At 32.9% G+C, this 16858-nt stretch overlaps 1 protein-coding gene across 1 annotated transcript in view; it reads left to right on the forward strand.

Moving 5' to 3' along the window:
- The window catches only part of LOC128995989 (uncharacterized), a 71189-nt gene extending 66003 nt beyond the window's left edge, over positions 1 to 5186 (forward strand). Inside the window, exons 11-12 of the mRNA XM_054421091.1 lie at positions 2441 to 2593; positions 5040 to 5186. Coding sequence (XP_054277066.1) covers positions 2441 to 2593; positions 5040 to 5096 — 210 coding nt within the window. The 3' untranslated portion in view covers positions 5097 to 5186. The remainder of the gene's footprint in view (positions 1 to 2440; positions 2594 to 5039) is intronic.
- Positions 5187 to 16858: the final 11672 nt, after the last annotated feature.

A 16858-nucleotide genomic window follows, 5' to 3' on the forward strand; every position in this document is an offset into this window, starting at 1 on the left:
TATTTAATAGGAAAAATATAAATTTAATATATATATATATATATATATATATATATATATATATATATATATAATATATTTAATTGATATTTTGCATTGCTATTTGGTAATATTATAAATATATATTTGAATATATCAAACTATTATTAAAGATATATTATTTATATATTTTATTCGAGGTTCTATCAAATATAACTTTGAATATATAAAATATTTATAAAATACATATTTGTGTTACAAGGGAAACTAGGCAAATGTATTTATTATTTACTAAGCTATTAATATTTTACTAAAAACCACACTTTATTAGTTTTTTTTGCTTCAGCTGCTTGAATGTTAGTTAGATAGGCGTCCTCCATCTATTGGTCTTATGTGATCATTGACCATTCTAGACTCTCCAGAAGAATTAGCAAGGGTCACTTAATCCCTTTTTTGTTGCTCTTTCATCAGGCCAGGTAGCGGTATTCCCCACTTGAAAAAACTATTTGTAAGTATGATGCCGCAAATTTGAAATCAAACCTACAACCGAGTCAAGAATTGTAGCCATAAATATAATGAATTTAGTATACTGTGTAATTTTTCAATGCGTCTACAATATGATATTTAGAATATAACCATAGAAAAACAAGTTTAATACAGTACTTAAGTGCGACATCGTACTATGAGTGAGTACTATGATAACGTAGAAATGTTGACAAAGAATGGCTAAACATATTTCGTCAGACAATCCTTGACATGTAAGTAGTTTCGAAATCGAAAACATGCTACATAAGTTGCGGCATTTATTTATATAACTCCGCTATCGTCAGGCTAACAAGAGGATCCATTTTATTTTCCATTTTGTTAGCCTGGTGATGGTGGTGCTAAATAAATAACCACCAAAAGATATGTAGCACGTTTATACTACGTAGATACTAAATGTCAAGGATTGCCTGACGCGGTATGTTCAGCCATTATTTGTCATAAAACGCAATCCTAGGGCTATGAAACCGAATTTTATTAGAAATGTTGTTCACACAATCGAGTGTGATATTCAATAAGACAGCATCAGGAAGCCGTAATCTGACCCATTCAGCTTTGCATATTAGATTACTCAAACGTAATTGACGATAAAGCTGTAATTACAAGCCTCATAGAGTACAAAAGCATTTATTTTAATAAATATGTGACCAAAAAGCGCAAATGATAATTGTCTGAGGGGATACCTGGGCGCTCCTCTGGGCTCGATGCACAAAAGAGAATAATTTCTTACCTGACTTAAGCCCAGTGCCCAAAACAGATCAACCCCCTAATCCTTTTGGACGGTCTGAAATATTGCGTAAAACAGTACGACCGGTGGCCTACTACTACTAGTGTCCAAAGGCCCGCAGGTATTTTTGGACGGTTATAAATCACGTGGGGGGGGGGGGGTTAATCATTTCCCCGTCCGATTTGCTCGATGGCTAGAGGTGAATCAAGCGTTATAAACTAGTGACTGTGTATCACATGTAATACTGGGGCAATATGGTTTAGGCCTACTAACTGTTGTATTTAAAATATAATCTTGCCGCTTTAAACATTAAAATGTATATAATGCTCTTTAACTTTAGTCAAAACTAACGTCAAACCTCAAATTTTTTGACACCACAAATGTTAAAATTGACAAGAAATAAGGCAGAAATTGCGTTCGCTATGGCTTAACGTATTCTTTAATATAACCATGATAATGCCATCATTGTATCGTTTGTTAATATTCTGCTAACAATATAATAGCTCTATGTAACTATGTGTTTTAATATCAATAGCTGTTAATACAAATAATCCATCGTTTTTAGAACACAAAGAACGCACATAAAGAGTAGTTAGTACATAAAGAATGTACTATATGTATGCACCATTAGTAGAATGCACTATCAGTAGAATGCACTATAAGTACAATGCACTATCAGAGTAGATTGCACTATAAGTAGAATGTACTATCAGAGTAGAATGCACTATAAGTATGCACTATTAGTAAAATGCACTATCAGTAAAATGCACTATCAGTAGAATGCACTATAAGTACAATGCACTATCAGAGTAGATTGCACTATAAGTAGAATGTACTATCAGAGTAGAATGCACTATAAGTATGCACTATTAGTAAAATGCACTATCAGTAAAATGCACTATCAGTAGAATGCACTATAAGTACAATGCACTATCAGAGTAGATTGCACTATAAGTAGAATGTACTATCAGAGTAGAATGCACTATAAGTATGCACTATTAGTAAAATGCACTATCAGTAGAATGCACTATCAGAGTAGAATGCACTATAAGTAGAATGCACTATCAGAGTAGAATGCATTGTAAGTAGAATGCACTATCAGAGCACTATCAATAGAAGGCACTTTCAATATGGTGCACACAAATGTATCTACCATAGTATTCATAATGAGTTTTATTATGTTTTTACAAGTCGTATGAAGGTGTATACTACTCTGAAGCTGTCCCGGTCGTTGTGCTTGTTGTTCATGTGGATCTCGTCGGCAAAGAGTCAATAAAGAGCCTCTGTCCAAATCGAGGAGTTCCGAAACAATACCCTGCATTTTTCACTGAATACAGGTCAAAGGTATGTTAGAAATCTCTTGAATATTATTTTTGGAAAGTTAATGAAGGTTAAAACCGTATAAAGTATATACAAACTAAAACTATGTTTGTCCATAGGTATTACTATGTGTTTTTCTTCAAAATAACTTACTGGTAACTAAACCTTAATAGATATATACATTTTTAAACTCACTAAGCAACATAAAATGTATTTAGTTGTTGTTACTCACTAAGATTCCTTGATTTTTGTATGTTTTTCCTTGTGTGTTTTTGCATGCTCAAATTAAGTTTTTAGTTTTTTCCCCGAATACTATAGTAATTAAAATTCTGGTTTTGTTCTATTTTTAAGCAAAACACTTTAGCTTAAATGAGAAGCCTTACGATAAAATAGACATAAGTAAAAACGGTCTATTATTTTTGTACTCTTATCATGATGTTCATTTTATGATTTGTATGATTGTTCATTGTAAATTGATTATAATTTATTTTTCATAACTATGGACAGTTATGTATTTCATAACTGTGTAAAAAAAGAATCATTTGTACAAGTGTAGAATGTCATTAAGTATTATGTGACCTCGCCATGAGAAAAGTGAAAGATGATATGATATTAAATAAACATTTTGGAGAAAGTAAAACACATATATTTGATTTCACAATGCATCATATTTATATGACACATTTGAACCTGGGTCATCCATGACGTAGGCCCCATGGTGGGTTTGATCACGTATATTGGTCACGTATATCCTTGGACTATTTATTATTATTCTTACTGAATCAATAATTGCTAAACTTGGGTATGTAAGTTGGGTAAACTTTGGTATTTTCAAACAAGTGGAATGTGGTCTTATTTGGAGGGAAAACATATTTTCCAAAGCACATGGTGCTAAACAATGTATACTGTTGTGACTTTGAATTAGAGTTCATAATAAGCACGCATTTGAATAAACTCTTTTATTGAAAGTAATATTTACAACTGCAAATTGAAAAGGTAAACATTCTTTTTTAATTAATGACAACAGCTGATAATATACAGTATAAAGAATACTACAATCTCCCCGACTTATTTTCAACTCATTTTGTAACATAGTCTTTAAGGTAATCTGGAGCTTTATGAGTGCGGGTTGAACATCGTACTCGTGGTCGTGGTGATGTTGGTTGTAAGTTCTCTTCAGCTGGTAATTGGACTAATTCTGGAACTTGGATAGGAACTTGCTGTTGCGGAAGTATGGGTACTTGCATTGGGACTTGTGGAATTATGGGAACTTGATTAGGTACTTCTTCACATTCGTTGAAACGAACCTTCTACCGCATCGAAAGCAAAGATCTCCAAAACCTAGGCGATTGAAATCTACTTTTGATTGAGAACGATAAGTATGACCAGAATTTGGATTCTTACGGTAGTTTGAACGACTTCTCTGATGTTTTGTACCTACATTTGAAAGTTTATTGATATCTACATCAGTTGGAATTGAATGCTGATGTTTGTTCAAAGCCTGGGTCTCTAATCGGGAAGCTTCCAAAGCAGTAGCTTTGGTTACAACGTCTTTGAATGAAGTAGTGTCTGATTGTAATAACTGTTCTCGAATCCAGTCATCTTTTAAGCCTCTTATGAATTGAGCTCTTAAAAATGTATCTGAGACTGAAACTTGTTTTGAACATTCACACTGGACTCTAAATTCACATTCAGACAGGTCTTTTTGTAGTGAAGCTATGTATTCAGGAATTGATTGATTTGCTTTTTGATAAGTGTTTAAAAAGTAATGTTGTGAAACTACAACGTTTCTGTGTGGTGAAAGCATGTCACGTAGTGATTTGACCAAAGTAGCAAAATCTAGGTCTTTGATAGGTTTTTCAGGTCCAATTAATGATGAAAGATTATTGTAGTGAACAGAGCCAATTGAAGCGCAAAGAAGTTGTGCTTTTTTCCCTTCATCTGAGATGTTTTTGACAGCAAGATAATTTTCAAAGCGTTCCAAATAGTTTTTACATTTTTCCTTTTTCTGATCGAAATTTTCAAATGGTTGAATACTTACTAACGTATTACTCTGCTGTACTGGAGGTTGAAGTTGAAGTTTTTCTGTGATCTTCGTTGCAAGTGTAGGTGCAAGTGTGACTTGGCTTTCAGTGAATGCTTTCAGTAGTGCTGTAAATCGTTCTGTATCCATAATGTACAAAATCGAAATTTAGAAAAGGGTTTAAATCCAAATAATGAGTAGAAATTTTGAAAAACTTTTTCTCGTCGCCAATTGTTGTGACTTTGAATTAGAGTTCATAATAAGCACGCATTTGAATAAACTCTTTTATTGAAAGTAATATTTACAACTGCAAATTGAAAAGGTAAACATTCTTTTTTAATTAATGACAACAGCTGATAATATACAGTATAAAGAATACTACATATACTAATCACTCTATTACGTTTTTGTGGGTTGACCACAGCTAATTTATTTGCTACTTTTCAGTTGTTCGAGATACGTGAACCAGGAGCCACTGAAAAATTTAATCTAGACAATTGCTAAATCCAGCAACAAACAGATTCCAAGAAAGACGACACATGTTCTGAGCAAGACAAACTGCTTAAACGTGTTAGAAATCAAATAAAGAATCCAATTTTAAAATTAAATTTATTTAACCTTTACGTTCCCAATAATTTACAAAGATAACAACCGGATGAAGCTATTAGCTTCAAATTGAATGCTCCCCCTATACATAGTTTATGGAAAATGTTTTGTTTTCGTCAAAATTTTCGAGTTTGAGCTTTGAGTGGATATATAATTTTTGGGCCCCTCTAGACCAAAAAAGTTGTTTTCTAGGTGATGTATGTGTGTGTGTGTGTGTGTGTGCGTGTGAGTGTGTGAGTGTGTGTGTGGGTGTGTGTGTTTGTGTGTTGCTCAATCACGCATAAACTACTGGACAGATTGGGCTGAAATTTGGCATGATGATAGCTAACATTTAGGCATATTCTTATCTGAAAAATCCTTTCGGACACCCCTCCAGTTGTTCTGTAGTTCCCCAACCTTATGAGTATTAATCTTTTAAAGAATTTAGTCAGCTGTTTCAACATTACAAGTTGGTTATATAATATGCAATAGCAATAAAAGGTTATAAGGTTTCCCAACAGGGTGCAGCACTCCCATGTTAACCTTATGAGTATTCATATTTAAAGGGAATTAAAGAATTTAGTCAGCTGTTTCAACTTTACAAGTTGGTTCTATAATATGCAATAGCATTAAAAAGTAATAAGGTTTCCCAACAGGGTGCAGCACTATTGTTATTTTGTTTTTGCATATGACAACAGCTAATTTGAACATAGCAGCAACAAAAAGCTGTGATACACAATGAGAACTGTCAAAGTACGATTGTTCACAGTTAGGTTTGAGTTTTTAATTTATGAATAATTTGGGATATTTTGCGAATGTTTGATGATTATTTTTTTCTATTGTTTAGGTGCAGTGGTAGAACATTATGGCAATGGCATATGTGTTATACTTTATCATACCGTAAATTTATGAACCAAATTTTATCAAACTGTGTCCTCCCCCCATTGCAAACGCAAAGCTTGAGTAAAACTGCAATAAGCATTTTATACTTATATGCCAACCCCGTACGAAGGACGGGTGCTCAGCTAGTCTAAAATAAAATAATTAGGATAACATTGTAACTTTTAAATGACAATGGTACATAGCTCCAATATAATATAATCTAAACTACAGTATTCTTATTGCACGCATGGAGCACGCATGGATAGAAGTCACTTATTATATTTATTAAATTCTTACGATGAGTAATTTTTTATACATATCGATAATGAGACTTTGAGAGAACGGTTTTGCCTTTTATAAATATCTGGATTTCTTGTGTACTATAATGCACAAATCACAAATCATTAGTAAGATTGATACATTTGATTATAAAAATAACAATCAATTTTTGATAGATGACAGTAATCAAACAGCCGAAATAGTATATTTCGTACTTAGGGCCAAAAATGACGTTTTGCCGACTCGAGATAATTTTTAACGATCGAGAGCTGCAAACCCATTTCGGTCCAAGGTACGAACGCTATTTTCACCAATCTATACCCTATTAGGCCTACCACTATAATAATGCACACTAATATAGTCAACACAACTACAACTTTAAGGTTATGTGAAAAAATAATTTATGGAATCTTTAAAAATAATAATAAATAGTTGCAAGGCAGCGGTTAATAATAAAAAAGCTCTATTGCAACGCTATGGATCCTGATTGTGTATTTAATATGCATTAATGTTTTAAGAAATTAGGAGGGCAGCTGATTTTCGGCCCTAGGGATGTAAAAACCTGCTCGGTCCTCAAATGACGATGACAGCTGCCATTGACAGCAATACATAGCTTTTGGCCTCCAATAAACGGGTAAAACATCGTAGTATGGTGAAAAATAATTTATACTTATTAACTGGGTTTTATTCTTCTACAAGAGTTAAGTGGGGTCATGCTAATAATATTTATGTTGAGGATTCGTATTAAGTGATTGTAAAAAACTACAAATACTGTTTCTAACAATAAGTTGTAACATAAATAATCGGTATAATATAGCATAAGGGTTCAATTTGTATGTAAGTGACAAAAACTGTATTTGTATTGAATCCAGATCTTTTACACTAGCCCAAAGAAATACATTATGATTTCTCATCCCATCTACAGCCTCTTTTGTCGAGCAAGATACTTTCAAGGCTTCATCATTTCATCTCTTTTCAATTTTGCGTTCCAATCTTGCTTTATCATCCTCCATATTTAAGCCCAGATCTAAGTGTGCATCACATAGTAAATATCAATTCGTTTACTTTGCATGCGATAAAAACCCTGCATGTTCTCTTAATAATATTTTAGAAAACTGTTTATTTAAACCGTCACAAAGAATATTCTGTAAACCACTAAACTCAAAATATAGTATCTCTCTCTCTATTTCTCTCTTTAATTAAAAGTTCCTAAACTCTTAAATTTAAGTTTCCTAAAATGTTTCACTCGCTTAGCTTAGTGAAGAGGTGTTAGGTCAATGAGACTTAAGACTGCTTAAGGGTGTTACTCAACGTGTAATGATAAAAAAAAATTAAAATCTAGAAAAACAACAAAGGCTACAAAGTGTTACAACAGCAAAAGAAAACTGTGAAAAGGCAAAAATCAACAATAGTAAGATAAATTAATTTACAACGTTAAATTTACAAGAAAAGAAAATCAATTGAAATTTTAAAAGAATTAGTTACTGACAAATTACATGACTCGTTTGTTTCACAAAACTTTAGTTATATATTTTATTCTTTTTACATACTGTTTATTGTCCCTGAAGCACACGCACTCCGAAACTCCTGATCTTCTTGGTCCCGTGGCCCGTGGTGATCTCCTCGATTGTCCTCTCCAGGTCCTCCAGCTCCGAGACTCCTGACCCCTCCATCTTCTTCATTAGCCCTTCTCATTGGCTGATTACCGATAGGGTGTGTGGCTTATAGGTTAACGATGTTTCTTGGAAGTCAGCCCTACCGGTCATCGCCTAGCTCACATCATCTGGGAAAGGAATTTGTAAATCGCTACACATGACTTCAGATCCAACTCAATTATACATACTGAAGCTCATGCCGCAACGATCAGCAATTAATTGTTTCCAATGGTCCAATAATCAACAAAGCGGATGATTGGTTTCCATGACAATAAAGCTCATCGAAGGCAGCTGATGGAGTAAAAACAATGACATCAAAATGTAGAATGATTTTTAAACCAATTAATGCAGATTGAGAAGGCTTATGCAACTATCAACTGAAATGTTGATAGATATGTTGAACTCTTTGCAATAAGGCTTAAGGTTCACTATAAGCTACAAACGAACAAACAATCGAAACATACCTTCAATACATGTGATTTTTTACAATCGAAATCTACAAAGGAGCTTACAACAGCTGATTTTTATGCTAGCAGTACACTATCGCCGAATATAGGCAAGCGAAGGCCAGCACGATAGTGTCGCGAGTGTCCGGCGACGATAGTGTCTGGCGACTGGTGAGTGCCGGAAGTAAAATATGTATTTAACCACCAGCAAGCATTTTCGGCCAACATGGGCGATAGTGTACTGGATGTGCTCGTGGTTCACGTTCGACACCATTCGTCGTAGCAACTCGAGTCATAAAGCCGGCGAAACGTTCGGCCGAACATTCGGCGATAGTGTACTGCTAGCCTTAATTCACTTGGGGCTAAAACCCTTTTTACACACTAGAGAGTAGAAATACTAATTTTTGCTACACTACTCTGAAATGACGTGTTTTCGTTACATGTTATCTCATGTGAAAATTCATCATTACATTGTTTACCTCAGAAAAACAATGTTTACTATGCGAAAGTAATGTTTACTATCTTTTTTGGATTTTGCCGACGTAAAGAAACAAAGATTTGTTAGTTTTGTCAACTGTTTCAATTTTTAAAAACCAAAACTGTACAACCAAAGTAAATATTTGAATTGAAGGCAATATCTAAAAATGCTGTGTGTTTTGTAATGTTCCTAACTGTAACTAAGGAATATCCAAAGTATGATTTAATTAAGAAAATAGTTAGTCTTTTTAGTGTAGCGAAAAGTAACGTTTAAAACACGAGGAAAAGTGGGTATATACTTATCTCGACCATTTAAAGTGCTCGATAGATTTCGCACTTCAAACATGGTCTCAAATATGGTATGACTCTCTTTATACTCTTGTTATGAAATATACTATTAAAACCGCAACAAATGCATTGAAAACGGCCTATTTTTGCTGCAGGATGATAAAAAACTGTTTAAGTAAGATGGCAGAAAAGGTAGAGAGTTACAGCTCGTGACACCTAAGCTGGCACTTGGCCTAGCACGGGCAGTGTAGACGGGAGGAGGGTGGAGGTAGGGAAAAGACCGGACTGCAAACATTTCCGCTGCCTCACGGGGTTGATTCCCCTTTTATTATGTACTTGAGCGCCTTCATATGGGTCGCGAGGACAGTTGATGCTACCCGCATGACGGGACATAATGTTTTTGAAAAAGGTACTAGTAGCGATCGGCCAAGTGCCAGCTTAGATGTCACGAGCTGTACACAGAAAACCCGAATTTGACGTATATAAATTTACATTGTAAAAGAGTCAATACCGTTTTATTAGAAACAAAGCTATACTATAGTTATTTAAAGGAAACTAGAGAGCGTAGAAGTACAATTGAGTAGACCCATAAAACTCCTAAGACACTAAACGAAAATACAATTTCCCGTCGAGTCGACAGAAGCCATTACCAGACTTTATAGGAGTGAGAAATCGACACAGTGACAAATTCTCAACCTTTCACCTTATATCTGTGCAGAACACACTTTGAATTTAAGTGGAAGTGGGGTTCTAATCAAGGCAAATAATGGCACTATACAACATAACAGGTGAACTAAAATAAACATACATTTTTTGATAGCTTAAGATAAATAGCATAACACCCCGATCATACGAAATAAATAGAAGCTAATGATGGAAGGCAGAAAAGAATTGGTTTATTAAAGAAAATAAGTATATAGCTCATATTTGAGATATTGGCAATTAATAGTTAAATGTATAACTAAATTTAAATGTTCATAGCATTATTAATTTATAATGTAATCAAAACTGTATCAAGTCCCAGAATGAGCCACGTTTGCATTGAATTAACCAAACTTATTTCTAATATTACTAATTATACCTGTGTTTTGAAGTTCAATTGCTAAAATGTTAAGGTTAAATAAAAAGGCAAGGATGTCACTGGTAAAAAAGGTAGCTGGTATTAAATAAAATTATTCGCCTACTATGTTTTCTCCATTAAACACATCTATCGCTAGTTAACGGACCTACCAGGAGGTTTAACTTCAAACAAGTTGAAACTGAATTAGAGTGAATTTCTTGGAAGTTAATTTGAAGTTAAACTAGAGTCTTAACCACTGCTAGAGTTGAACTCGTAGACCAGTCAATAAAGGTTTGGAAAGGGAAATAATTAGGGTAAAGCTGAAATTTACCTAAATGTATATCAACTAGAAGAACAAGGTAAAGTAAGTTTACTGTAAATGACCAGCAGATTTTTCATCGCATACTGTGTATCTGTAATAGTCCCAACATATTTAAATCATATTTAGAATATGAATTGCCCTCCCTTCAATTTTTGATGACACATCACTAAGGGAGGGTTCAAAGTCCTCTCTGATGAAGATGTTTGAAGATGGTGTCATTGAAAACCTAGATACGAACGAAGCTACCTATATTTTATACCGTACGGGGTTTGCTATTGAATTCTTTATCATAGCAAAAGAATATTTTGTATGGTGATATAATAGAAAACTATTACTATTTAATTATTAGTAAGTATGGAAGAAATGTTATTATTGTTTTTGACGGGTATCCAGAGGTGCCTACTGCCAAGAATGAGGAGAAAGGCTGTGCTGCTCCATTAACAGTGAATAAAATTATAGTATTGAAAATTTAGTTGAAAAGTATGGAAATAGTCAAATACTTCTTTTATTTATTCATGGACTGACTGGCTGTGACACAACATCTTGTTTTTATGGAATAGGAAAGATCAAAGCAATGGTGATGCTGATGTCACCGAAGATTTTTCTGGGCCCTGCAACTCCGAAAGAAGATTTGTTGTTTGCCGGAGAAAAACTAGGGTCTAAATTCCTTTCGGTATTGGAATCATTAATTGGGGGAGTATACCTGTCAGGTAATTTCTTGTCTGTGGAAGATTTCCTGGCAGACATTTTATATGTGTCTCGACACCAACTTGTAGGAAATTATTAATAAGACGGATTAATAAATCCAATTAGACTTGACTGGAGTATTTTATTTCCACAAAAATAAATCGCGAATAAAAAACATTCCAAATAAAAATCAATTAAACCATCTGATCTAAAACAAAACATGTACAGAATAGATAATCATTTGAAGAAAGATCAAAAATAACTAATTTTTAGTAACAAACATAAGCAGCTAATTAGTTACAAGGGAACTTCGTCAAAATGAAAAAAAGTCAAGTTGAGCAAAATTGAAAACATTGTATTTAAAATCAAATAAAGAGAATTCCTGGAAAACTAGACTTTGAAATAAAAGTAGAAATACAAGTAGTCATCGAAATAAGTAGTAAGTTCTTGGCGTCGTTTATATTTATTTTAGCATTACAGGATGTAAACAGCTGTTGCGGTCTGCGAACTTCCACTCACCAGAAACTTTCTTGCCGCAGACTGAGAAACTAAAGTTGTTTCATTCCGTACACTTTTTCAATGACATTACTTTTCGTTATTTGAAATAAGTCGCATTAAATAAAGATGGTCAATAAACATAAGCCTAGAAAATGTATCATTTTTGAATCAGTGATTCAAGCAACTATCGCGTAAAGATAGTCTTAACGACATGAGTAGAAGTGTTGTTGCTAATTACACAAGTTGCGTTCACTACTTTACCTACTTCAGTTTGTTAATTACTAACAATCACTACTCATAACTTCCAAAGAGAAGTTATGTTTTCTTTTATAACCTCTCATTCCCACTGGCAGTGATGTTACGTCTCGTTGTACCAACTACTTATTGCACCGATCACTAAAGATTGAATTGTTAAACGGCTGATTAGTTGAAGTTCGAAGCATTAAAATTTTACTTCTTTTCTCCCAATCCATGAACCTCATTGGTTCACTACCCGTGTTGTAAAGTAAATAAAGTGCCTTTAATAAGTAAACCAGCTGTTAAGTGAGTCTTTTCAATTCAAAGAACTGAACTGAAACGGATGGTAAAAAAAAGAACGGTCGTAGGTAAACATTTTAAGCACATGTTAGGTTTCTTTTTTAATTACTATATTGCTAGCGTAATATCACAATTGAAATTGCGTTGCCCGTAATACGTGATTGAATAACCTACTTTTACATATTTTGTCCCAGTTTTCATTTCCCAGAAAATAAGCGAGTGAAATTATCATTTTGATTGTTGCTTACCACATCTACGAAATATTAGAAGGCATTAAAAAGGTGTCTTTTTAGTAGAACACTTCAAGCTATTTCAAGTGAAAAACAACTAAAGGAACAATGTTGTCCCAATTTGAATGTTAAGACGAAATCTTTCACCCTAATCCATATAGAGCTTAAGCCATCTAGATTTAATTGTTTCAAAATTGACCATATCTATAATCTGCTGGTATAAGTAAGTTGGTGGATCAGTCGAAGTGCCATGGATTTGAGGCCCAAGGCAGAGATTTCGTATTTGGATCAACGCACAAGTCCGTAGCCTATGTGGTGGGGCAAATCAAAGGTTTAAGGAGACAGGCAAGCTTATAAGTAAATATTATATATTTATTTTCAACCCTAAATAGTGCAAGAATAAAATGTAAATCAGTTTACAGATTTACAGATTATTTGGTATAATTTTTAAGGAGTGAAACAAATTAAAACAAAACTATTTATAACATATTGTAAGTTATAAAGATTATATTAGTGTAAGAGTAAAAAGTACATTATGAGAACATAAGGTTAAAACTAAATTAAAAAAATGCTGAAAAAATAAAATTGGTTAGTTCTCTACACTGTACTTACAGCCTATACAGCTAAAACAAACAAAACTAAGTTGATCCAGCTGCAGAAACGTTTTAATAAAAAAGAATATAAAAACACAAGAAACGTTTGAAAAGTAAAAAAAAATAATAATAGTAACATTTATTGTTGCGTTTTATTGTTAAAGAAACCTCCCCATATACTTAGCCTGTGTGTAAGCTTTTCTTGAGTTATGTGTTATGTATTTAATCGGTTTATGACAGGTTTAAAAAGTAGGCCACTACAATTTTTACGGGTTTTTTAAATTTCATAATTAAAATGCATACATTTTTTTTCTATGCATAAACTATTGCACTAACATTTAATGTATGTTTACCAAGTTTAAAGTTAGCCAGTGGGCCTCGTTGTCCCTGACTGACTACTGCAATACATTTAATAATTATAATCATAGTTAGTGAATCAATTAAATTAGCCGTAAGATATATTGAAAAATTATAATTTAACATAACTTTTTGAGAGGACAGGGGTTGAAATTCGCAAAAGAGCATTATGTTCAGACCGGATGCTCAAGGATTCCGTTTATGAATCCCTCGAGTCCTGGTGTCTAGCTTGAAGTTGGTTCTGCATCGTTCTATTTTCCGTTTCAGATTACTTTGGATATTTATAGTCAAACTTGAGTTCACTTAAAGTGTCTCCTTTTCCAATTATTTAATGTCTTGAATACACATATGAATAGTGAGGTTATAACATTGATTTGCTGGTCTACTTAGAACCTCCACAATTATGATAGTAAAAATGACTTTTTTTTAAATTATAGCTGAAACAATGATATGAGCCAACCATATATAGATGTCTTGACATTGCTCCTATGTACGTGTAATTTGTCTAGAGCTACAAAGCTTCGAAAGCTTTCATAAAAGATAAAAAAAATAATATGTAATTTGTTACGAGTATTGAGAACGATTTAAGAGTAGCTTAACTCTTACTACAGTATTTTTCTGCCGATTATTCGTAAATTGTAAATATATTATATACGTAGATTTATTGATTAAATAAAGATAATACTTGACAAGCAAGTATTTTTTATCAAGTTAAAGGTATAGCCTGCAGAAGAAACAGACAACCGAAAGACTCACAGAAATATACGACCATGTTTTGCCAAAAGTATTCAAAGAATGAATATTTAAGGATACAAACGTTTAGTAAGATTGATAAGCACTAATTCGTTAAAGACCAGTTAACAAATTTAGAGTTTCTATGGAAACAAAATGATTTATACATGTTTAAGCTAAGTATTTTAAAATTGAATAGCCCTATGTCGTTTGAAATATAGTGGGCTTAATCTGATTGCTCATTATAACACGGTTATAGCCAAAATCTGCGTTACATTTTAATATTGCACTAAAGTGTTTAAAATGTGTCTACTTCTTACAACGTTTCCATTTTGTTTACCGACACGTCTAAACGTAACCTTGTTGTGAGCGACCTCATCCTGTAACCAGGTTACGTAACCATGATAACATTGAGGCGACATGTGGTGACTAACACTGATTACGTTACATTGATGAAACATGTGATTGCGTTTGAACATAAACGTGCCTCTGTAAAAGTAAATTAAAATTTAGAATTTTTCTTCTATCCTCTAAAACATGTTGATTGTACAGTTTAGTATTAACAGTTAATGAGTTTTGAATATGAGAAAATATTTCGTTTTATATGTATTTGTGTTTATTTCAAGTGATCATACGTACTTTGAAAATACGGAACTTTCACCAAAATAGCTAATTTAGCAAAATCACAATGATAATCTGTCATTCAAAATATCCATCCAAGGGTTGAATATTCTGATAACCATATTCTACAAAATATATTGCACTTCTATGAGTTAAATTATTCAATGGTTTCATATGATCAGAGTAACTCACTTTTTAAATTATTTATGCTATAATAACAAAATCCAACAATTAAAGGACATTAACGAGCACAGTACAAAACAGAGAACACTTCTTGACAATTATTATTGAAATACATAATTAATCTTTGCGGGCAGAAACTGGAAATATAATAAAAATTCTGCATTGCATCTGCCAGTGAGTGAAAATGTGTTTCAGAACGACATAAAAAATTGATCATTTATCAAACGCAAAATTGTAATACATTAATTGATAATGATTTGTAGAATGTTTGTGTACAATTGAATGTACTCGGAGTACTCTGATAACAATCCTAAGATGATCTTTGACTAAAATACAAATTTTAGGATGCTTTATTTTCCACGAATGTCTCACTATTTATATGGTTAACCAAAATTTTAAAATATACCTTGCTTTAAGATAAAGAAATGTTACAAAAACTTACTCCGCCTTGTGATCATGTGGTAATGATAAGTAGTACCATCATGTTAGACACAAAGCTAAATTTCAGTCTTTGTAACATACTAATGCTATATACAGTATAGTTGTTGGTGCAGCTAATTTCAAATATAACACAACTATAAACACTACAAACAACCGACAGGTTCACATAACTACTCTCCACTCAAGCCTCGTGTTCTGATTGGATGCTATTAAATACAGTTTCTTGGGACACTAGTTTGAAAATATTGTTAGCTGTACGAACCATAACATTATGCATAATGCAGACAAGTAATTACTTAAGTTATATAAGTTTTTGTACTTTTTCATGTTGATAAATATTTTTAAAATCATGTTAAATTTGCAGAATCAATCTGCAAAAGTTTTTTTTTATAGAGTGGCCTTTTAATAAGAATATAATTTGAATTTGAAATTTACAATAACAAGTAATATTCAGACCGGACAAAGATTCCGTTTATGAATCCCCAGAGACTAGTATCTAGCCTCAAGTCGATGCCGATTCCTTCTCTTTTCCATTTCAGATTACTTTGAATATCATCATGATTGATTCGTAGCAAACGGATTGATGTTTAACTTAATAATAACAATAACAACTTACGTCAATCAATCCAGTATGTTTATGGAGGACGCACGTTTCGACCTTTAGGTCAAACTGAAAAAACAACAACTGTGCTGGTGATTCCTGTGGTGGTTGTACTGGTGAAAAAGCGGAGCAGAAGATGACCTAAAGGTCGAAACGTGCGTCCTCCATAAACAGACTGGATTGATTGACGTAAGTTGTAATTGTTATTATTACTTTGAATATGTATAGCCCCACCTGAGTTTAAATTATTTATCTCCAAAACTGTTCCTTCAAATCGATAAGTACGTGTATATTTCTTTATTGGATTCGTCATTAGCTTAAATAGATTCCATAAACTAAATACTTTGTTAAGCAATAATCAATTACTTTTATCAAATTTCCCGAATGGGGAATCTAGCTATTACTTTAGGTTTCACGTCGAGACCTAAACTCGGGACTAATTTAATTTTTCATTTTAAAGACCCCAGATAAAAAAAACATAATTCGTTCTAACGCTTATACATATTTACATGCAGAAGGCGCCGTAAGTAAACAGCTAAACTCCGAAGAATCGTTCTATAGATCGAAATAATGAAAAAAAAATCGACATTAATTTTTTCATTTTTATTATTCGTTAACTAGAGATATCCATAATTTTTTATTTTTTACATACATATTGTTATCTTTGAATTCTTCCAACCAATATATATATGAAACTTAGTAAATGTATGGTAAAATAAAAGGGACCTACGTTAAAAACAAATTAACTTGGTCGAATTCCAAATTTGGAAATGACAGCCAATATATTTTTTA

Source organism: Macrosteles quadrilineatus, unplaced genomic scaffold (genome assembly GCF_028750875.1).
Source record: "Macrosteles quadrilineatus isolate MER2022 unplaced genomic scaffold, UCM_ALF_1.0 Scaffold_5__1_contigs__length_97177068, whole genome shotgun sequence".
Lineage (NCBI taxonomy): Eukaryota > Metazoa > Arthropoda > Insecta > Hemiptera > Cicadellidae > Macrosteles > Macrosteles quadrilineatus.